This window comes from Haemaphysalis longicornis, unplaced genomic scaffold (assembly GCF_048455015.1).
Source record: "Haemaphysalis longicornis isolate Haplotype H1 unplaced genomic scaffold, Haemaphysalis longicornis Haplotype H1 scaffold_8, whole genome shotgun sequence".
In the NCBI taxonomy this organism is placed as follows: domain Eukaryota; kingdom Metazoa; phylum Arthropoda; class Arachnida; order Ixodida; family Ixodidae; genus Haemaphysalis; species Haemaphysalis longicornis.
In genome coordinates, this window is record NW_027526445.1 from 70,987,864 (window position 1) to 71,012,463 (window position 24,600).

General features: G+C 46.1%; 1 protein-coding gene across 8 annotated transcripts in view; it reads right to left on the reverse strand.

Moving 5' to 3' along the window:
• LOC144149517 (echinoderm microtubule-associated protein-like 2) overlaps window positions 1–24,600 on the reverse strand; it is a 170,782-nt gene that overhangs the window by 38,247 nt on the left and 107,935 nt on the right. For 6 of the 8 annotated variants that reach the window (XM_077681128.1, XM_077681122.1, XM_077681126.1 and 3 more), the window contains exons 2-10: window positions 18,457–18,603; window positions 15,522–15,628; window positions 14,978–15,120; window positions 13,187–13,378; window positions 7,435–7,503; window positions 5,166–5,191; window positions 4,062–4,191; window positions 2,775–2,924; window positions 1,909–1,981 (exon numbers count right to left, since the gene is read on the reverse strand). In XM_077681128.1, the coding sequence (XP_077537254.1) occupies window positions 1,909–1,981; window positions 2,775–2,924; window positions 4,062–4,191; window positions 5,166–5,191; window positions 7,435–7,503; window positions 13,187–13,378; window positions 14,978–15,120; window positions 15,522–15,628; window positions 18,457–18,603 (1,037 nt within the window). Of the gene's footprint in view, window positions 1–1,908; window positions 1,982–2,774; window positions 2,925–4,061; window positions 4,192–5,165; window positions 5,192–7,434; window positions 7,504–13,186; window positions 13,379–14,977; window positions 15,121–15,521; window positions 15,629–18,456; window positions 18,604–20,817; window positions 20,968–24,600 lie in introns of those variants that run through there. The other 2 variants (XM_077681130.1, XM_077681127.1) reach the window with 2 other exon arrangements.

Here is a 24,600-nt window from a genome sequence, read left to right on the forward strand (position 1 = left end):
ATTTTTCTGGATACCTAAAGGAAATGAGGCAATAATCCAATAGCTTCTTGGCACAGAATGGACCTTCCCGTTCACACTGACATAAAAAAAAATTCTTCAGTTCTTGACTATTAAGTTAATCAATCTTGGGGAGACTGTGTCAAGGTAATTAGTCTTGTAACTCAAGAAGTATAGAAGATGTTCTGAAATCGATTTGAGTTTTGTTATTGTGATGGTTAGTTGCATAAATACTGCTAATCTGATTAGACTTGGTCTGTAAATAAGAAGTCGCTTTACTTGCCACATGCCCCCTTAACACCTAGACTAGTCATTGGAAGCTTGTGTAAAAGTTGACATCATTGTTATCGGGTCCATGCTAATTTTAAAAGAACCCACCTCGTTAATTTGTCTTCAGGGCCCCTTAAAGGCAAGTTCCAATCATAAGAAGTTCCACTAACTGAAAAACCACGCGTATTATAAATTTTCCAGCTATTGTAGTATTTAAAAAGCCAACCTGTTTATTCCAGTGATTTTCGTTAACACAGTTTCTCTGCATTTGACTCAGCATATGAATACATCCTCATCACTGTGCACAGTATGGATACAGTAGCCCTTTTAATGGTTTTTGAAACAGAAATATTTGTTACGAGGCTAAAAATGTGTGTAAAGAAAAGTCTTATAGATGCTTCCCCTTCAGAAAAATCTATTCACCACTTTGGACATGCAAACGCTGTCCTAACAGTTTCAAAATGTTACACCCATTATAAGTAAACCCAATATGGTGCATTTGGGCAACCAAGAATATCTTTGTACGGTGCCAACAAAATCGAGCAGGACTGCGGAATGTTAAGTGCGTGACGAAGGCATTGGCATAGAAGCGAGGTGCATGCAACTGCATTGCGAGAAATGAAACTTACACCTGGAAATTGCGTGTACGGCGGTGGCGGTAATGAAGGCTGTTAGGAGAGTGCAAAATTGAGCATACGCTCCTTGTTAAGCACACATAATCGTTCAGCAACAATGGGCAGTTGGTCTCAGCCCTGTGTCCTGTTTTGCTACGAGCTGGTACGAAAGAACAAGAGCTGAACGGACATACTACTAGGTCATACAATTTGCGGCTGAAACTTGTGAAATCCCTTAGGTTGGGCTGGCGAATTGTCTGCTATTTGTTCATTATACAGGCAAATCTCGGCGGATTCAATCAGAGGCATCAAAAGCTTGTCAAATTTAGTTCTGAACTCAGGCCCTGCCATCGACCTGAAATGCAGTGCGTGTCGGTTACACAACACCAACCCCCCAACTGCAGGGTCAGGTGACCACACTAAAAGACCGCACAAATGCTTTCACAGACCGTAGCAACAACCTCGCAGAGGCCACAGATCGCGTCCATTTTTATTACCAACCCCCCAAAACATCGGATACGCCTTTAGAGACCGGAGAAAATGATTTCGCAAAGTCCACAAGTGCATTCTCAACAAAGCCTTGTTTGAGAACTGGGCTCAGTCATATAATCAAAGCTCCAAGCCGTGCGAAAAATACAGCAGCTTTGAGCTGCCAGCATATTAGCTGCGCTACAATAAAATGATGCGCAAAGAAAGCCACCCGAATGTGCCTGTGTTCACAGTGGCGGCAAGACATGATGATGGGATAAGCAAACAGTTGTGGATATCTTTTGCGAACGTATCACACTTCGTAGAGACGGCTGCAATGTTTAAATGCATAAAAAAATACATTGCAATAAAGGCACGGGCATATACGCAGGCATTCACAAGAAGAGACGAGACTGCCTGTCGTGTCTCCTCTTGTGAGCACCTATGCCGTCTACGTCTCCGCATTTACCTTTGCTATAAACGCACCCAAACCAACAACCAACCTGCCCAGCAGTGCATCTTAGCAGTAAAAGGAAGATGGGAAGCGAAAGGGACGCACCTTTCTTTCTCGCCTGTCTATACTTGCCACCTGACCCGTTGCAATCAGGAGTTTGTTTGGATGGACTGCAAGGCTGCAAGGGAGGGAGAGGGAGGGAGAGAGGACAGGGGGAAATGGTTTATGCAGTGAGACACTTACAGACAGCAGCATGGATTATTAAAATGATACACCTTGGTAGAGCTATCAAAATGACCACTTCTATCCACACTGAAACCTGAGGACATGGACCTTTTTCACCACTGTGCTATGTTGAACATTTACTTCTTTCCAAGTTAAGACATTTACTAGAAAGTTACAAGTGTTTCCTTTGGGGCCTGAGATGAATGCAGAATAATCGATTCTTAAAAGTAAGTTTGTTCCAGTTTTGGCTTCAAAAAGACTGGTGTAGCAAAGTTGCAATTAAAAGCAGCTCGGGGTAATACAAACTGTGCAAGGGCCCCCCTTCTGACATTTACAGATAAGAAGCCTTTTTATGTCACTTATCTAGCTCGTGCCCAGAACTCAAGGCACAATGCGACAGAAGAAAAAACTGCCACCCCCCTCTCCTCGATGCTGGTTTTATGTGTCCTAATTTCCATCCCTTTTCGAGCTGTCAAACGACGCTACAGTGGATGTCAAACGACGCTACAGTGGATAGGGAGATCGTTGAACAGCTAAGGAGCTAATGAATGCATGCAGCTCAAACAGCACAGACAGTACAGAAACGCGCAGTTTGCCCTAAACTCTGGAGGGTAATGCCGCACACCACTAAACTCCCATCGGCACATTGGTTCCTCAGGTGTCCATATTTCTCAACGAGCGTACAATAATTTCAGAGACCCTTCCTGGTGAGCCAGGAAGGGTGCGAGCCCCCTGGTCCCCCTCACCACTTGATGTCGTCGGTGTGTCCGAGGTAGTGCCTCTGGATCTGCTCCTCGACGTTGTAGAGCACCACGACGGCCGCAATGAAGTACACCATCTCGCCCGTCGGCAGCAGGAACAGGTTGGCCCGACAGTCCCGCCCCCGGTACCCATAGCTGGCGTTGTTACGTCACCGTCAAGGAAGACAAGCAAAGGAATGCAGGCCTCACCTCTTCTACGACTGGGCTAGGCCCAACCCACTATGAGAGGTGCACCGCTTACTGTTCTGGGGTGTGAGGAAGTTTTTGTGCTTGAGAGCAACAAAGCATACAAACTACAGGGTAGGAGACATTTGGGCACTATGCCTGGCTTATAGTCTGTTGCCTGTCTGCATGTCTCCACTGTTGTTACCTGAAAGTGTACAGCCAGCCTCATTATATGAATGTGCAAGGGGGAAACCGAAATTGCGTCCTAAAAAGTAAGGATCTGGTATGGACACAGCTGCTTCCCAATGGACACTGCGGCTGTTCCACTATCAGTACCAGGTTCACCCACAGGCCGACTGAAAATTCAATCCAGTACTCACTTTTCACATGTATTCCCATAGTAATAGTCCTTGAACTACTCATGGATGCACTACCCGTGGCATGTCTGGGACTTACTACTGAAGAGCCATCGACACCTGTCTTATATGTTGCAGGCAAGCCTGCAACCTCTACCGTGAAAATCAGTAACTGTTGTCTACACCTATGCCACCCAAAAAAGGGAATTCCGTCATCATGCCCCTTAACACGTTGCATCTCCCCTGGCTGTAACAAGCTGTAGTTGCCCCACCTCACCTAGTCTCTCATTTGAACAGAGCCTGGCACACTCTGCTTTCAAGTACACCAGATCCCACCTTCCCCCCAATCCCGCACATGTGCAAGCTGGTCCCGCCAGGATGCCGCACCAGAACTATTCCGGCACGCATTCCCTTCCATCAATTGTCTAACAAAGCACAAGAGGGTGAGACACCGTTTCTTTGCGACAGGTCGACACTGCATGCCCTAGCATTCACGAGTACTGTGTCTTTGGAAGGGAGCACCAAAAACGGGCACACAACAGACAAAGAATAGAAGCGATGAGCACTCGTCCTGTCCATTTTTCGTCTGTGGTGAGTCTATTTCTTGCACTCTTTAAAGAAAAATCATCCAGCTTGCCCAGCATAAAGTTGGGGCACTGCACACCATTACTTAGGTACACTGTATACCTATTGTATGAGGTACGTGATACAGATAAGGTGCTCAGCAAGACGCAGCGCGTAGCAAGGATACACCCACTCGAGCTTGAGCCGCTGGGAGGGGGCGCTGTTGACCTTCATGAGGCTGTAGTCGTGCAGCTGCTCGCTGGGAATGTGCATCACGATGGGCCGCCCCCGCAGGTACATGCGCACCGTGCCCTCCTCTGCGTTGAGCACACACACACACGCGCTGCGGTGACGCTGAAGCGGGGGCGCTTGCGTTTCACGTGCATCAAGTGCACACATTCCCAGGCAACAAAGAAGTCTGAGCGGAACTTTAAGAGCACAACTACAAAGGCCCATCTGCCTGGGGTCCACATTGTTTGCGAGTTCACTTTTGAACTTCAATGGCTCTTTAGTGTCAACATTTCTCGCACTTTTTTTCTGTGTGTGTGTGCAGATGGAGAAAAGCAAACCAAAGTGAAACGCCCCTAATGTTTATAGCAGTCGCAGGAAACATTGCACTTTATTTTAAGAGTTTTTTTTAAGCTCACAGCCTTGGGGCTTTTGAAATCTCAGTACATCTAACTGCCATCCTCCATCAACCTTCTATTTCTCAACACTCAATCTCTGAAGAGAGAAGCAAAATTTCACTCTAACTGTCAAAAGTTTCACAGAAACATGCCACCTCCTTTTTTTTTTTTTTTGTGACAGAATAGTAGTATTCAAAAGAAACCAGCAAACAACAGCTATTTTGACATTGGGCAAAAATTTGTGCAAGTTATTTCCATGTAACAAGATCCTGCCGTACACATATAAAAAATGCATATACTATTCCCATATACAAGCTGTTATCAGATGGAACCCATCTGCATCCCTCTACTAACATGAACAAAAATATGCACGAGCAGCACAGTAGAACTAAATAAACCAGGTTTCAAATAAAGCCACACCTCAAGGAAACTAAATAGTTTACTTAAGGTATTGTTTGTCAAAAATACAAACCACAAGAGCATTTAAAGAGCAAGAAATCATGCATGTCCTTTCAGTTCAAGTTCCTATAGCAGGCAATGTTGCACCTGTAGTAGCGTATGCGTAATGACATAACATTAGTCTAGGTACAGTCGTGTAAAGATCAGGCTTAAAAATTGCGCTGATTAAGCGCTAAACTTGAAATCATGAGCATGAAGGTTGTTACCTGTATTGAGTTGGGTCTCTTTTGTGCTGAAAACGAGAAGTCAAAGAGAAAACGTTTTGTTAGAAAAGTTGGAAATAGAGGTGTGAGAACAAAAAAATACATATGCACAAGCTCCAAAAAATTTGGTGCCCACTACAACTTATGTTGATAAGAAAAAACACCTTCAAATTTGATCTCTAGCCATTTAGCAAGACTTTTGATGCATTTTGATGTCAATGCATAAACTAGACAAATCGTGATCTTTTTAATGACTACCTGGAATTTCCTGTACAGTTGTTAGCCCTTCTAAACGAAGTTAGAATGAAAGAGAGCTTTCCAAGAACCAATAGACATAAGCACAGTGTTACCCTCCCCCACAAAAGAAGTCACGTAACCACAGTAGTCCTCTTGCATCCCAGATAAAGGACAGCAAGGAAAAAAACCCAGCACATCAAAACCACAGAAACCAGAGCACAGTTTGCCCTGCCGACATGTTGCAACTAAAGCATGCTGGGAGTTCATCAATGTGGATCACGTTCACTCCTGTCTTCGTGTTCCCCTGTTTACCGTTCCTGATTACTTACCCCTCACCACTCTTCTGCATTTGTTGCTCCTCAGCGGACCCTCCCCCAGTGACTTCCAACTAGTGCTAGTATTATGCGTCAGTTTCAACCATTGCCTTATCAATGAAGGGTGTCGCTTACAACTCCACCGCCTTTCTCGTCTATCTTTTTATACCATGACATTCCCAGTGAAACCAAATAAACTTGATTCATTCATTGATTTATTGTGGGGTTTAACGCACCGACGCAATGCAGGCGATGAGGCGCACCCCAGTAGAGGCCTTGGGATTAATTTTGACCACCTGGGGGCCGTTTTCCCTTTAAGCGGCCGGGAATCGAACCCGCATCCTTGAGCAAACTAAACAAAAGACAAGGACGCAGAACGAGAGATGACACCATGAGTATTCATGGTGTCGTCTCTTGTTCTGTGTTGTCTCTTGTTCTGTGTCCTTGTCTCATGTTCAGTTTCATTATGAACTGCCATCACCATTTTAGACGTCCATTTTGTCGAGTAGATGCCTTTTTGTTTCTACCTGTGAACGCCAGTCCCTCAATATGAGCACACCTACCACTTCTTCCAACACTTCAGTTGCAACAGGAGCCAGGGCAAGGTGTGTGCAGTCAAAAAGATGCTACCACCTCTACACACTACAACCACCACCACCGACCACTACTGCCACCACCATCATGCGGAAAGGGTTGCCATGCAAGGCTCCTCCGACGACGCTGGGCGTTTCCAGGGCAACAGCAGCTTTGCGAGGCGCTCAACGCTGCATTCTAAACATTCCCTCACTTTCTTACGGCCCGAAGCTACCTCGCTACTCAGGAATGTGCAAGGACTCGTACAAAGAAGCGTAAAAAAAAAAAAAAAATGTGTGCAATTCCTCTGTCTGCCATGCATACGCAGCACACTTGGGGTCGTGTGAGTCGATCGGCAGCAGATGCGTACATGCAAATGCACGTTCCTGATAGCACAAGTTTCAGAGATTTAAGCTAAGTTGAACTTTACGTACGAGGGAGCTCAGAGGACGTCTCAAGAAGTGACAATCATGGCCTCCTCTGGCCTGTAGTACAAACCACTAAGCCTGAAACTCAAAATTCAAACCTGGTGAGGCGAAAGCTCCTCGCTTGAATTGTGGTCGAAATTAAGCTGGTGCAAGTCAAAATTTTCCATCATGCTTGGATGAAGTTTAAATTTTCAATTCACTCGCTACTTCTTTCTTTTCTTTTTTCAGAAGCCTCTGCAACATAGCTGTGCTCAATGCACACTATAATATGAAAAACAAAAATCCCAATTAGATTGCCTAAAAGAACCAGTAGCACAAATTCCTAGTCCAAGGAGCGACAAGAACACAGAATCGTGATGTCACAATTAGAAACTGCCACACGAACTGGAAACCTCATATGCTATGCTTTATCAAATTCACACATCAACCGTAGCGCTTGAAGAGCCATAAGGCCCAGACGGTGTTCGCCAATTCTGATTTTTGGTGTGACTACTTTGCCAACTGGGCTTGGCTTGACTTGGCTTCACAACTTGCTTGGTTTGGCTTTATAACTTGCTACCAGCACCTACGCTGCGTACTACTTTCTTGCTGTTTTAATCTAAAGAAAGCTGCCATTGCCCTTGACGCGCTCAGTGCGACGTCAGTGGAGGAACCCCGAACCCGTCCCGCATGTTCCCCCGTAGAAGAGGCACATGCAATGCTGCCGTCGTCTTCCATTACCCATGTCTATAGAGAGTCCCTGAAGATGACCGCATGGGCAGATTGTACATGGAACCACTTACAATGCGTCTACAGGGAGGAAAGAAAAAAAGGGGAGGGGCAGGTGAGGGGGAGGGCGGATACACACGTACGCGCACACAGAGTGCGGCAGAGATCACCACACGTCCACTCGAGCAGCGCTTATAAGCGGCCAGGGAGGGAAAAGCCAAGCCAAGACACTTTCAGCCATGCAGATGATGTGTGAGAGAGGGATTAGAGAGGCGTCTACTCGAATGCTACAGTTGTTCACATGTGTGGTGAAGCCTTATTGGCACAATGGATAGCGGTGAGCTATTTACCAGACGGTGCTATCGACTTAAGGGGCACACTGGTCTTAAGCGAAAAAAGTTTATTTTTGCAGTTATGATGAGGAAAATTGGGGTACATATGTAGGTCTTCATTCTGATTGTAGATATAAAATTTGGTTTTGTGCAAAATGAATCTATTCAAATTTACTTGTATTTTTATATTTGATTTTCTTACAGCTTTTGTAAAAGAACTGCTGTAGGGTACCAGTGAACTGGGCACAAAGCAAGGAGTGCACTATCATTCTATCTGGTCTGTAGCAGAAGTTACGACCGTTTGAAGTTTGGGCTTGGAAGGTGGGAACCAGAAAGACCGGTATTTCCTTTCAGGCCAAAACTTCAAATGGTCCTAACGTTTGCTACAGATCAGATAGAATGATAATTTTGTTTTTACTGCATTCCTTGATTTGTGCATAGTTCACTGGTACCGTGTTCAGCTGCATCCCTGCACTACAGCAGTTCATTTACAAAAGTTGTCACAAAATGAATAATAAAAATCCAAATAAATTTGAATATATTCTTTTCGCACAAAAACAAATTTCGCATCTACAATCAGGATAAAGAACTACACACATCCCCCAATTTTTATCATCACAACCATAAAAATAAAGTTAAAAAATAAAATAAAACCTTAAAAAAATAACCTAACTTTTATCGTATGAGCAAAGGCATTAGTAGAGGCACAAAATACAAATGACTTCAGGCAGAAATAACAAAAAAATTTAGTGAAACAACTCTACAAATGTTCCGCGACTTTGCTGGAGCATTCAACTTAGAACAAAAGCCCCTCATCGAGCAAAAAAAAAAAAAAAAGCAAAAGAAATACCAGGTAATCTAGTGTGCTTGGGCAAATGATGCTGTTCACGTTCTACAAAACAGGGACGTCGTTAACTATGTATTTGTGAAAAATACCTAGTCATTTTTCCTAATAAGATAGATACGATATGCTACAAAGATGAGGTTCAACCCCATGGGGTGAGCATTAACTATGCTGTGCTAAAAAAATACCTAGTCATTGTTTGTAACAAGATACAGATACATACGATATGTAATAAAGAAGATTCTACAGTGCGAAGAATAAATAGACAATTAGCAATGAAGTATTTATACAGTGTGCAGTAACCTGATATGCACATTTATTTCTTGTTTGCATGTGTGCTCTGGATGGGAGTTTATATGAGTAGGTGCCTTGGTTGTGCCGCGATTATAACATAAGCAGGTGAAGGGAGAGAAAGGCAGACAGGTCAATGAAAATGGCTACACTGAAGGCATGTAATAACCTCCCCCTTTGACTGCTCTTTCTTTTCATATAGCTAACCACTCATTATAGAAGGACAAGTAGAAGTTTCCCTAAGGCAGCTACCATAGAAGCCTTGAGCGTCCTTAATAAAGTGAACCACAGAAAGCTTTAGCAGATAAGTTGCTGCATACACGTCTGCTCAGGCAAACATTACCCACAGATTCCACTGCCTTTCATTCTTATCATTGCAATTTTTTGAATAGTAATACATATGTGGTGTTGTGACATTATTGCAAATTCTTAAAAAATAATCACTTTCATAAACTGTGGGCTCTTTCCTTTCTTTTTTTTTTTTTGCCCATAGGTGGATTGTCTTTTCTGGATTGGGGAAAAAAAAGAGCCAATCCAGCACTGGCTGCACCCAGTGGCACGAAACCCATTTTTATTTCATACAGATGCAATCAGGTGTGTGTGCTGTTGCTGGCAAAGAGACTAAAAATTCAATATCAGTGCAAACAAGCGAGTGGTTTGCACAGACTAAAAATTCTGGAAGCCTCCGCAATCCTGTTGCAATGGTCTCTGAAAGAGACCTTCTTTTATCCAGCCAGGCAAAAATAATGTAGTCTAGACCCACAGGATCCTCATTACGAACAGCAGTGACCTTATTGCTGGCTGCCCTTGTGAAGCTTTTACTTGGGAAGAAACAAAACTAAAAAAAATGAGGCACCCACAAACTAACTTAGATTTTTTTACAAACATAAGTGACACTGCTGCTTGATACTGTTTCAAGTGCCATATCGTAACAATGCTCTGTTTAACGAGGATATTTCAATGGAACCTGTGGAAGTGTCGTAAAAAGAGCAAGAATGCTCCAGCAGTTTCTGCTTCAGGGTAAATGGAGGTGATGGGATCTCGTGCCCAGCAAAAAAGGCAGCTCCAAAAGCGCAAGCTGGATATTGCAGCATGCAGCATGTGAATACATGTGGCGTGAATCTAGTCAGTACATCTTACTACAGCACATAACCACTACAACTCACTACAACACATACGTATGACAGTACAACTACTGTAGTCATTGACAGCTGTCGATTCGATGACAAAATGAAAATTACTTATAACATTTTCCTGCCTCATTTAAAAAAAATGGAACTGAGAGTTTTAAAAACCACACAGTAGAACTACTTCTTATCTATAAAAAAATGCCATGCACTGATGCAACAAAATAAAATGCAATTCCAAAGGTACCTAAGCCCATCTCGTGAGTTGTGAATGTGAAAGCATTAATGTCCAATTGAACGCCACAATGTGCTCCTTAGAGTGGGATTGTTGGCGCCGCATACAAGAGGAATTGGTGAATTGGCTGTGAGCCCTCAAAGGCTGTTGTCATTGTCAGTGGCCAATCCCACTGAGCAGGTATGTGTAAAGTGTGAGTGAGTATACTGACGGCAGCTATCCCCATCACTGGCCAATCTGCACAAGTGGGTACACGTTCTTAGGACTATTACTACTTTTAACTTGAGGTTACCTTAATTTTGAGCTTAACTGGTCGCCGACGTTGCACTCGGCCCACTTTTAGGAAGTCAGAGTCATGGTGCGTGCTTGACCCAAATTATGGAGGCCCTGGACTCAGCTACCATCCATACCCAAATTTTCCTCATTTTCTTTTCTACTCAATTTCTTTACTCTTAATCTATTTGTGCCACTGGCCATTTTAGGAGCTGTTTTGCTGTCTGTTACAGTCGCCAAATGCGGGCTCTTCAGCTGGGCCATTTCATGCTTTCACATTAAAAACAAGAGGAAACCGTGAGTGTATAGCCTGCTGCTGATCACAAAATCTGCTGCATTCTATTCCTCCGTGATAAACGTGTCAGCGGCCACTTTTGCAGCTGGCCAAAGGAATGTTGCACATGTTACACAGCACAACATGTTGCACAGCGAATCGCGGTGCGGCGATCGAGGCACGTGCGACAGTGTTAGCCAAGCCAGTGATAAAGCAGCAAAGCGTGTAGCGTAGCAGGGGAGCAGCCTCTTTGTGGGTGAGTGACCAACAAAGGGGGCCAGGCAAGAGGCGGACACTTTTTTGTTCTCTCTCTCTTTCCAGGCACTGCAAGACAAGCACAGCTGAAAAGGTTAGAACCATGTCACACACACGTTAACGGCAAGGAACATTCGTGTGCAGCCCAAACTGATTTGTAGACACACAAGAACACCAAGGTAGGACCAAAAATGGGAGTAGCTGTAATTATACTGCGCTGTAGTCTGGTAATGGAGATACCAGGCCTACACTGCCTGCAGTTGCCCCAGCCAAGGCAGCCACAAAAGGTAAGCTTAACTAAACGATCTGCTGGGCATGGAAATTAATGCATTTCCGTACAGCCCTATGGCAAATGGTTTAACGCAGTAGCTTTAAAATCAATAAGATCCAGTTACATGAATCAGCGGAGCGGTAGTTGACAAAAAGCCCTGTTTTTGGAACTGTCGTGCGAGCCTCAACTTGACTAATGGGGCTGGGGGTTAGGCATTATATAAACAAACTGAAGAAAAACAACTACATTTACTGTGGCCGCAATGCGAGGCATTTATGTACAACTGCACGAGTGTTATCTATCCAGGTCACACAGGTCAGATAACTGGACAGGTGACTGTCACAAGCAAACAAATGGGAGGGGGTCGGGTAGAAATGCTTTTAGCAGGTCCGCCAACTACACCCATGCTGCAGATACTGATGCCCTAGAGTTTCACAAAACTTTCACGACAATAAAAACTGTCATTGCGCTGTGCTCCATATGCACAATTTATCAATGCCTAAGTTTATCACTGGCATACACCACTGCTGGCCTGCAAATCAATTCCAACTGCACAGGTGAACCCATCAACTGGTCAGTTTATACTGAAAGGATAAAACAAAATGAAATAAACACTGCCCCGAATCAACCAAGCAAAGAAAACTGGATTACTAGTACAAGCACTCCTATGCACGGAGTGCTCTCCACTGAGAGCTGGTTCCCTGTTGCTTATATGAACGCTGAAAAATGTTACGTTTGGGAGAGAACTTACATAAACGAAAACTAATGCAGCTGCTTAGAAACTTTTAGAAACCCTGAAAACTGATTCCAACTGTGTGTTGGCTGATCACTTGGCCAATGGGGCTCCAGCAAGCTAGTAAAATGAGGAGAAGGCGTAGAATGGATGGCACTTCTTTCATAGCCTTGGTGATGTATTTGCCATTTTTTGTGAGCCTGCGCAGTCAAGCTGAAACAAACACCGAATGCGTGAGCACCGCAACTGCAAGTCTCCAAAAGCACTGTTTTGAGCTAAGCTTTTCTTCAAGCCAACTAGTCCTGACCCTTAATTGAAGACTGCAAATCTCTTACTTTCAAAGCTCTAATTTACCTATCTAGATGGTCTTAAAATGTGCATGGGCGGGCTGAAATTTGGGGATAGAGCTTGCTTGTCCAAAGTGCTATAAAGTAATGGGACAGGCACAGCTCCATGGAACATCTCGTCTACTGAATTCCTGTTTTCCTGTATTCCAAGAGACCTCACAAATTAATGAAAATAAGTCAATAAAGTTAAAATTTCTTCTGCAACAATATGCTTAGCTTATCGACAACAATTGTTCTCCAGATGCCCCAGGAGGGGCTAAGATTAATAAAAAGTTGTCTGATCTGTGGGACTAGACAAAAAGGCAACAGTGTTTCGTGGCAACACACATCGCCACCCTGCCTTTTTACGTTCAAGGTCATATTAAAGGAGATTAGGTCAAGAAGAAGGCTTGCGTGTCAGCTGGTTAATAGAATGCCATCGAAATCCGTCGACTACATCAATGATCCAAGCCGATCCTGGCCGTGGGTACCCCTCGGCACACCAGGAAAAATACATTGTGGCTCAGGATAAACCTTATCAGAGTCACCCAAGCCCGTGCACAGGTCTAAGACCGAACCTCACACCTTGTACGTCTTTCAGGGCCCTCCCTTTTTTTTTTAACAGTCGCCAAACTTTTTGCATGCATCACACCCCATTGTATTGTCACTAAAAATGAAAAAAAAATGTGTTTACTGTTACAACTGGACATCCCCTGCCCCTGTTTTCCAACAGTGCTCTGCCACCCGACACGCCGACTGACCCAGTGGGACCCCAGTGCAGCCCCAGTGGCGCACTGCCCTACCTGTTGGAGGTGGCGAAGTCCTGGCTGGAGCAGGTGCTGCTCCAGCGCCGCATGGCGGACAGGTTGGAGGTGGAGGCCGAGATGTGCCGGTTGGGCGAGGGCGTCTGCCGGGGGGACGGGGAGCCCCGGTACGAGGACGAGGGTGCGGGCGACGGAGAGGGCGAGGCCGAGGTCGAGCTCTGGCCACCCTCGCTGCGCTCAGCCACCATCGCCATTCAGAGAAGGAGGGAGAGAGGGAGGGGGAGAGAGGGGGAGGGCAAAACTGTTAAAAGGGAAAGTCACGCATGTGTAACAGAAACGCCTGCTGAAAACCATACTTTAGAACAGTAGAACAGAGAGGTATGAACAGTCTCAAATGTACGGTTGTCCACAAACCGTTTTGTGACACTGCAGCTTTCACGCACTTGCACAGGACGTGTTTTAAGCAACGTGCTGAAGAAAGGTTTCCCCATACATTTATTTCACTACTAAATCCTTACATTTACTTTCATTTTATTTTATTTCCCAAATTTATTCCCCACACGAACCATCCTTTGCAAGGCAAACTTATTTTTGAGGGAGCCTAATACCCCTGTGACATGGGCACTTTCAAATACAACTGAGTTGATTCTGATCAAACTCAATACGGATCGGGCGCTGCTATATGGCCAGTTTCAATTGCGATCGAGCTCTATCACACTCAACTCAATCCTGGTTATCCAAGCGTGACTGAGGTTTCCAAGCGCAATCAGAAGGCAGCAGTGATACTCTTCTCCCCTTTGAGTAATGCCATAAAAGGTGACAACTTCAATAATGCCACGAGTTGTATCGAGTAAGCTGACTGAAATAAGTACACAATAATATTTATGTAGATAAGTACACCTACTTGCACAAAACTGGATTTGTACAGTGACACCACAGGTCAATCCTGCTTGAACACAAAAATTGCATTGCCACACCCGTTGGCGACTGTATCAACTACAGCAGTTATTGCTAGTTCATCTTGCACTACTGTCTCTGTTGGGACAAATATGAAGGGGCAACGTGGTGGGGGCCAAGCGCTGTCGTGAAAAAAGGGCTCACATACCACACCACACAGCACTGTACCAGTTGCTAAAAAGCAACCACTTTACGACTTGACATGGCCGTGAATTTGGCTGCTACCGGCTACAGCCTCACAGGGTTACCCAAAGCTGGCTGCAAAGTACCTTTCTGGCACCATCTGGCGTATGAGAGTGTTTTCTTAATTGGGCTTGTGACGTGTCATATAAGCAGCAGTGGTGCATCAAGTGAGCTCAAAAAGACAATCCTCTGTCACTTCAATCCAAATTGAGAGTGCCTGGGTGTATGGGGTATAAGATGATTTATCTTGACGGTTCCACGATGGCGTTCAAGTCTCAGTTCTGATTGCACAAGAACTCAGCTTACACCCTTTCTACCTGCCCTACCAGTGGCAAGCCGTCAGCAGAGAAGCAGTTCCGTCTTCACTGGGTGGGTTGTTTGTCCCTCTGCCAATGAGTTTTCCTCCCTTTTCACAACAACTGTCTGCCTAGCATGTTTATTACTCACTGGCGGGCTTCTATTGGCAGTGTTACCGGGAGCCAAAGGTCAAGTCAGGCGACATGTACGTCGCCTTTAGCCTCGGCACCATGTACACCATTCTGCCAAAAATAAAACTTCAAACTTCACTTCACTTCACTTCAGTTAATGACAGGTAACACTGGCGTCTCAGTACAAAAATGAACCACACCCGCAGAAGTGTCCTTAAGATGCAACGCCAGGAAGAGAGGCCCCGTTGCCCTTGCCCAGTACCTGTGCAGGGAGCTGGTGGAGGCGGTGGGGAAGTAGCTGAGCCGGCGCTGGGGGGCCACCCCGGGCGAGGTGTGCGCCGGCTGGTGGTTGCCGTTCAGGGGCGTCACCCCGTCCGTGTACGACGAGTTCGAGCTGTTGCTCGCCTGCGAATGCAGGGGGGCATGTTTGCACAATTACAGCAGTTCACTGAAACGAAAGTAAACCTATTCAAATTGAGGCTCCAAGCACCGGAGCAACACATGGACTTCAAATCATACTGCAGTAAAGGGGCTGCGCATAATTTTGGATACCACTTAGGGATCTTTCAAACTTGGACTGAAATCTCAACACACAGGTGTTCTCGTTTCCTGACTCCACTGGAAAAAGACAGCTGCTACGGAGGTGGGAATGGCCCCCGTTGACCTCGTACTTGGTAACGAAATGGCCTAACCACTGAGCCACGGCAGAATGCAACAGTTTTGAGTGGAAAACGACAATAGCTTAGATAAAGAGCACAAACTTCCCCCACAAAACAGCCTACCTAATGCACCAGCAACGAGCGTACCTGTCTGTGGAAAGAGTGCCGGTTGTGGACGACCGGGTGCTGTGGGGGGGACGGGGACACCTTGGTCGGCGTTGTGGCATGGCTGTTGGAGTTGGTGATCACCGGGGCTGCACCAACAGGAGGGAACACATAATATTGGTCAGCACAGAGACAGCAAAAGGAAACAAAATAGTAAGTTGCTTTTGAACACAGCACAAGGACATCAAGAAGAACGCACGGCTGTCTGTCAACTGACCGTGCCTGTGAGTAATGCAATCATTGATCGTGCCAAAACAAGGTCATGCACTAACCACCTTTTCAATCATTCATGCAGAATGACTCCAGTTTCAGGGTTTGCATTTTCTCGCCACAGTGTGTTTCTATGACTTTTCGCAGTGAGTTGAGCTCCAAGATGTTGAGGCGCTCAGAACGCTTGTCGTTTTCATAACTGCCATATTTCCTGATACAGGGGGCTTAGCAGTTGTCATCTGCATCCAATTCATCATGAGCTGCTTTTGGCACTTCTCTAACGTTTCTCCCAAAGCGTCACACCAACGAATACGTGCGAAAGAGCTTCTACAAAACCGACCACCTTCCCATCGCTCTTTGCGACACTAGCAAGCTTGAAATTTTCATCATCACATTTTCTGAGCAACACAGTGAGAAGTTTTGTCACTCATAAAATAGAATTACCCTCGGATGAGGTCACAGTGAATTTTAGAAGGCCGCACCTGGCTGAGGTTGCCACCTGCCTGGTTCTTTACCGACCGGTTTTTTACGCAGTGGATGGGCTGCTGTTCATTGTTAAAACTGGCTGTCATGGGCCGTTTTTTGGCCATCATGCTGGGATGACTTTTTTTGCGTTTTATAAGCATCAATTCAGCACGCACAATGATAAATATGTCGAAAAAGTGTGCAAAGACATGCGAGCAAAGAAAAATACGCGGGTGAACAAGCTGGGGGACCAAGGGGAGGCACAACAATTGAAGAACAGAGCTTTTAATGGACAAATTACGTTCGGTTAATTTTCAGGGCAGCACGTTCAGAGCAGTAACCAAAATTTCAAGTCGCATTCAGCACACATTACATTGATTTCTCTCTAGGAAAATGCAACAATAAGTAGAACTGCAAGTCAAAAAAAGAAATAAAAGCACAACGTTTTTTTTGTCAACACAAATTCAATCTTGTACAGCAGACTCTGGTTAAGATGAACTCCTTGTTTAAGATGAATAACACTTCTGCTCTCTTGTAACATTCAAAATGCAAAACACCTACGCTTAAGACGAATTTCTGGTAATATGAACAAATTTTCTCATCCCTTCGAGTTTCTCTTGATGTGGCCCTTCAGGATAGCATGGCATATACAACACCACCACAAAGCCGCCTTTCTTTCTTTTTTCTTTTTTTTTTCTCAGGGAAAGGTGACAACTTTAGGCTGGCATCACCTTGACCAGTTTAAAACAATTTTGAAAAAAGCATTCACTGATAAATTTATTTGATTAATCAATCAACCAACCAGCCGTAATGCAAGCATAGCACTTGTTACGTTAGTGCAAATTTTCGAGCTATGATAAGTGGCAGCCCCTCTTCCATGCTAAGTAGTCTTGAATTGAGAACTTTCACACTGTTCCCACCAGTGATGACAAGATGTCAAAAGTTGGGTTCCCATTCAACAGCTTGCACTGTTTCCACCAGAAATGCAATACTAGTTGTGGTGTTACTTTGTTTCCCTCCATTAGTATTTGCACAAGTCAGCAAGCCATTTGGTGGACAGGCAGTGTCAAACACACACCAGAACGATGACCACTCACCATCTGTAAATCCCAGGGTGATGCACAAAAAGAATGAATGGACAACATTTTAGGAGGAAGCAATAAAAATACACACTGACTCCGAATAACAGACAGTTGACAAACCCAGACCCAGAAATTTTGTTTCAAGCACAGAACCTCTCTAAAAAAGCACACAGCTCATGAGATAATGGGAGAGACCAAATTTGGCTCGCTAAGTGATGAATTAATAAATCTGCGTCCCACCGCATGCAGAAAGGCGTGGAAGCTATGTGTGGTCTGCGCTCAACCAACTTGGGTGGCAATAAGCCCTCAACACTTAGCAGCAGCAGCCTTTGCATGAAAGATGTTGGGAATGATGCTTTCAAGGACGCAACCTATGTTGGTGTTGAAGCATCGCTTACAGACTTTTTAATGGGGAATACACACTGACAGTGATGTACAGTAAAAACTGAAGAATGGACTCAATGCTTTTCAGAACAACATACTGCCTTAAACATTACACTAAAATTTCTAGTTTTTTTTTTTGGCAGTGCTGCAGTTAGAAACAACACATTAACAGAACAGACAAGTATTGATCACCGTTTTCACCCGCTTATTACCCAGAATCTGTAACCTTACAATATTTTATAATTTATGAGCAAAAAAACTACAGCGAACCTCCTTGCATGCAGGTGCATTTCAGAATAGTAAAGAAGCCACTACAACACAGAGGGGAGGACTGTCTGTGGGGTAACAACACCCACTTGCTGCAGCGCTAGCTTGATCGCAACTCAATGGAAAGAGATGCAGCACTAAGCAACAAGGATGGACCAAGGCACAGATGACACACAGAATGATTGATATTTCGTTTACGAGCTGTTGCTACCTCTTTACCCAAACATTGTTACTCTTGGTTTTAAATACTTAGGGGACAGTACATTAGAGGTATATAATAGTAAGGTCGAAATTTGATATGTATAGCTGTCAGTCTGCCTATTGCCTCGTCCTCGCATGTCAGTGCTGTGCCCTATTTGAGAGAGAGAGAGAGAGAGAGAGAGAGAGAGAGAGAGAGAGAGAGAGAGAGAGAGAGAGAGAGAGAGAGAGAGAGAGAGAGAGAGAGAGAGAGAGAGAGAGAGAGAGAGAGAGAGAGAGAGAGAGAGACGTTCTCCTCCCCCTCCACTCACCCCTGCCCTCGAGCTGGTTCATGCGGCGCAGGAGGTCGGCAATGGTGCTGCGCAGGCAGGTGATCTCGTCCGTCTGCTCCAGGATCTTCTTCTCGAGGTCGCTCACCCGCTCCTGCAGGGACAGCTCGTCATGCTGCAGCATGTCCTCTGCACAGACAGGGGGGAGGAAAAGGCTTTGATGAGCACTCCCCGAGATGCCGACTTCGTTCTTTCGCTGGTCGTGGAGACACACCATCAAGGCACACACAGCATGCTGGTGGGAGGAGCCGACGCCTCCGCCCTCACATAGTATTTGAAAAGCCACGAGGACTGCGCAGAACGATGACACGCAGAGAAAAGGCAACCGGACCAGCGCTCATCCTGTTGTCTTCTCTCCGTGTGTCGTCCTTCTGCGCAATCGTCGTGACTTTTCAAGTATCCGACCAACTAGCCCATTACAAATCTTGCTGGACCTCATACAGTAGCCCAACTGCAATCGATACAAGCTTAGCATATCACAAGTGCTGAGCTGGTCATCAACGGTAGACCACAAGGAAGAACAGGTTGAAATGAACTAATCACTACTATAATTCACTTTGCAATGTGGGTCGCAGGTGTGGACAGCAGTTACAATGAAGCAAGAGTAACAACAAAAGTAACTTTCGCTTTTTTTTTTCGTACTGTTGCTATGAGAAAGATTCCCTGCATTTTGTCCACCAAAAATTACCGAGAAAAGTAATGCAGACTGCCTTAGCTTCCCACACACTTAATCCTGCAGGATGGAAATGAGAGTGTCAGCCCATGCAGGTGACATCGTCTCAAAATGAATGAAAGTTCGCCCTAAAGTGTTTGCGCACCACGAAGATTTCATGGCTTGTCATAATGTCCAGTGGCCCTGCCATGGGAATGCAAAGGCAGTGACAGCCATGGCCACGCGACTGATCAAACAGGAATGTAAGGGATGCAGCTGCAACGTTTCCATTATTCAATGCCATTTAACCCAGCTACATTACTCCTGTGATAACGAAACATAATTAATTTGATGTATCAGTTAAAAAAATATTTTAAAAATAAAAAATAAAATAAAGCCGTTAGCAGGGTAGTGGTGTTTCAAACCATTTCAAATTGATGAACTGCACCCCCCGTAAAAACTGCAAAGTAAAATTAACTTTGAAGTTTCTGATCCCTTACAGCAGGAAGAAACCAATGCAAATGCTTGCCTACAGGTCATGCTACTATAGTGGAGTGTAGGAATAGTTTAGTTATAGATAAACTACTCCTACACTGCACACTGAGTTTTGCAATTAAACTGTCAGCTTTGCCAAGAGCTTGAGGCATTGCAGGGCACCTGAAGTTTGCTGCAGGAACTGAACTACAAAAGGTTGCATAAGTCATTGCTCCTCATGACGCAGCACTTCAGCATGCAATGCAGTTTTGCTGTGGTCACGCAGCAGCTCTTCGAAGCCCGACACAAAATATTTCACTGGACAAAAACAAGGAAAAGTTCTGGCATGAAAGCATTTTTTGCGTTAGAAGCCCCAGACTATAGCCATTGCATATGTTCGAGCGGTTGGAAAGCCCCCCTCCCTCCCCTTAAGAAAAAAAAAAAAAAGAAATCAGGAGCAGTGGTTTATACAGAATTTTGCTTTTGGGGGGATGTCAAAATCCTCCCAAGGGGGTGCTGGGGGGTGTGAGTATAAATCCCTGGGCAGGGCACTCGAGGTTGTAGAATCTTTGTTGGGGGGTGTCGAACTCATTTTCGGAGGGGAGGGGAGGGAGGGGGGGGGTGTATAAATCTCTGCGGGAAGGGGTGGGAACAAGTAGTGAAGTGCGCCTTTGGAACTGCTGCACTAGAAGGTAAGGTAGATTTCCCGAAGTAAAAGAAGCGCATTCTGGAAAATGTGATTTGCAGTCGTTGGACTTTTTCTGCCAACTATCCCGCAACAAAGCACAACCCCCCCCCCCCCCCCCTCTCCCCTTCGTGTTTTAAAACGCCAAAAGCTCGACGGACGGAAGGACATACATGACTAATTGCGGAAACGCGCATTTTGCATTTCGCCGCTGCTGAAACGCGCAACACCACTCAAACGCGTACGCTGATCCCAATTTTGCCACTTCCAACTTCGCGGCTGATCAAAGATCCGAAACCACAATTGCCGTGCAATCCGAGACACCCAATTACTGGTCCTTACAAACCTTGACAAGCGTAGGAACTGCAAAACCGCTCATGACATCCCCCGCTGCCAAATGGCCACAACAAACTCAAACCCATGCTGGCACGGATCGAGTATACGCCAAGATCGATCACGACCGCCTTTCCTTCGCTCTACACACGTGGTGGCTTGTCGTACTAAGTGCACCCCCCAGCCGGCCGCATCTCACCTCGTTAAACGCCGATCACGTTGCTGTCAGCCGCGCACACTGGCGCATACACATCGCCTCACTGCCCTCCCCCGTCATCGGGTGCGAACGCACGACTCGCGACGACGACTCGGCCGCCGACGAGCACGACAGACGCCACACAACGCTCCTGCGCATCGCGATTGGGCCGCCCGAAATTTACGGGACGAGCGCGCGCTCCGCGGAACAGCGGGTGGCGGTGGCTGGCCGTCGACGAAACGAAACTTCCCACGACGTCGACAAAGAGGGGGGTAAAAGTAAACGTTATGAAAAGAGGAGACAAAAAAAAGGGGGGGGAAGGGGAACAGCTGTGCTGCGGCCTGCTGCTGTCAGCGTTGATGACGTTGGGCAACAAGTCGTGGATGGAAAACGGCTGGTCGCCGAGCATGCCTCGACGTGTACGCTATTTGCCGAGCTTCAAAGCTCGAAGGTCGCATGTTTCCGCACGTCCAGTTCTTTTTTCCTTTTTTTCGTTTATTACTGCGCCGGCAAAGCGGTGCCATTTCGAAAAAACCGGCGACGTTGTTACACCAACACAGAGTAGAGTAGTGGTGGAAAGGAGGGAGGGTCGATGAAGCGATAACACAATTCTGTCGCACAAACGGAAGATCACTGGCGGCCCAGGCCATGCCGTATCCATTGGAATAATCACCCGTACTTTTGACACCGCACCTCCGCCCGTAGACCGAAGAAAGCCGCTCCCCACTATTTCATATCAGCACACCGTCTCCCTTCGACCACCTCTGCGCCTCCAGCGCTTCATATTTTGAAGAAAAGATAGAGTATATTATCCTCGGAATTACGTTTTCCCTGCATCGCATTTGTGTTTGGAAGTGAAGCCGAATTCATCGATCTATGCAAGCGTGGTCTTCGCAAGCTGGCTTTCCCACATTGCGTCCTGCACCGTGAAGCCCGCCCATAAAAAGAAAAGGGGGGGGGGGGGGGGGGGTGGCAATGGGCGGGAAGGCAGCAGAAGAAGACCACCGACGAAGATCGGGCCGGGCCGCCCATTGGGTCCCCGAACAGCGAAAGGCGGGAAATTCAAGACGTGGGCGCGGCTCGGCAGAATCAAGTTTGTGGTCAACGAATCCCCCGCAAACAACTCCGCTGGTCATCCACCCTCACAGAGTGGAATGGAGCTGAGTTTTTAAAACCACTATATAACGAAACAAAGTGTAGAGATCCACGTCCACCAATGCAAACGCCTCCTTGCATCTTGCCAGCATATTACGTACTTTTTGACCATGTTTCTGCAAAAGTTCGCGCCCGACGCCATCAGCCACAGAGCAGACAGCGAAAGATGGAAAGGCGAAGTTGGAAGAAAGAAAGAAGTTCTGGTTTGCTCAAATCAATTCCCAATGTACCCAGATAAGTTCCTCGGAGGAATTTACTCGACAGCGCGAGAGAAAAGGACTGAGATTGGATTTTTCGCACATGTTCCGACATTCGAACGCTGACTTGGTTAATGGAACATGCTTTACTCAGTTCCTGGATATCAAGAGCGCACTGTTAAACGAATCAGACGCCTAGTGTTTTTTTTTTTTTTTAATTGCCCGCTCGACGCTGGCCCGTTCTTTTGCGCTGTTCCTTGAGCCTGGCCGCTTCATTGAGGATCTTGCTGACCAGCCCCGCCCTGGAGGATCAGCTACTACTGGTCACCAGGGGCCAGGCGGCGAGAGCAGCATATGGATTCCCGTGAACAGGGAACCACCTCCGTCCAGTGTGGAGTTCGCAACGAAAGACTCTTAAATAAAGTTTCTTCTCTCTCTCCCTGGAAGACAAGATAAAGCGCGGAAAAGGTAAGGTATTTTTAAGAGAACGTGCTTTATCTCTCTCGAGGGTGCTTTTACTTTCGAAGATGCTACGGAAGTATATGAAATTACTCCGATTCATGGAGCACTCCGCTTGGCGGCAAAAATGATACAAATAAAGTTTAGGTTTTGTTATGACGAACAATCTGCTAAGACGCAGCGCTGGACTTGCACGAAAACGGAGTAATACCAGCAACAAAATTTATTTCAGATGTCAATTGTGAACTCCAAGCTTTCGAGCACATGGCCTAAGGGTTCAATTAGGTTTCCATTAAAGTACGCCGTAATTCTGCAGCTGCCAAAGGACGCGTTCGCGTTCTACCGTAACGTCCGCCGCTCTTCTGCATTTAAAAACGGTGCCGTGTACTGATATCTAGCCGAAACCCGAGTTCCCCGCAACCTTACGCCCGCCGGCATGATGAACTATAAGAACTTAACCAAGAAATCTAAACCATATATGCATTATCTAGAGCCCACGGACGCGGGTTCGACTCCCGTCCGCTGCGGCCGCTTTTAAGATGGAGGCGACAAGCAAAAACACCTGTATATCGAGATTTCAGCCCGCATTAAATATGCCCGGGTGGTCAAAATTATCCGCAGTCTTGCACTACAGCGCGTCTCAACGCCCAGGTCAATTTGACCTTTTTGAGATGCATTATTTGCCACAATAACGTCGGGAACGAGCGCGAAATTTTTACACCCCCAAATAACGCAATTCGGTTATGCCGAATCTCCGGCTATAACGAACTCTTCCTCGTCACTTTTTCTGCTTCAGGGCGAAAACAGAAAGCGGCCGCGGCAGCAAAGAAAGGGAAAACCCGGCCGTCCACTGATCCGGGCCGATACGGGTCGTCGCCGCATTTTCTTTTTCCGCACCCTTCGGCCGCAGCGGGCGAGATCCGGATCTCCCTCCCGCATGCAGGCGCGGCGGCGGCGGCGTGCGATTGATGTTCGGCCAGGCGTGTCCGTCTGCGCATGCGCGTAGAAATCGGCTTCCGTGTCGATGCGACGACGATGGAGAGCCGCTTTGCTCCGCGACAAAGCCAGGCAGGGAGAGCCCATCTCCGCGGGGAGACGGTGAGGCGCACGGTGCAGGTCGAAGTTCACTTCCTTTTTTTCTTCTTCTTCTTCTTCTTCTTCTTCTTTTTTTGCCGGCGTGTTTCCGTACGAGTCTGAAGAAGTCAAATTTCAAGAGAGATCCCGCCTGGAGTGTCGTTATCTTTGCACTTAAAAGGACGCGAAAAGAAAACACAGATATTGGCTCATTAGAAAGAACGCTGTGTCCCGATAATACGGATACCAATTCTGTTGTTAACTTCTAATAAATAATCCACATACAAAAAAAATCAGAAGTGACGTAATTGGGGTATTTACTAGCTATCAGTATGTTAAAAGCACGTTATCATATAAGGGGTGCAATAGATTTGGTTGATTGATTGTGCGGTTTAACGCGCCGACGCAGCGCAGGCGATGAGGCGCGCCGTAGTGGAGGGCTCCGGATTAATTTTGACCACCTGGGGATCTTTATCGTGCGCCGAAATCTCGTACACACGGGCGTTTTTGCTTTTTGCCTCCATCATAAAAGCGGCCGCCGCGGCCGGGAATCGAACCCGCGACCTCGTGCAAGGGGTGCAATAGAATCGCATAGTCACGTTTCTTGGCAGTGGCTTCCGTCAGCGGCCGTCAAACGCACACCCAGTGACGTCATAAGGACTGGGTGCTTTATATTATTCCTTAATTCCAATACTGATTGTTGAAAGTTCGCGTTAAAATTGGCATCATGGGACAAAGCCGTCCTTAGGAAGAACCCAACTCGCTTTCCTGATCCCTTTAAACAGGGAGCGTGCCAGTAAGCAAATTAAAGGGGAACATTTTAACACCTGGCCGCACAGCCGTCATACTCTATTGACAACGTCGTGGTGTGGGCGCGGAACGTATGTGACGCGGTGCGGAG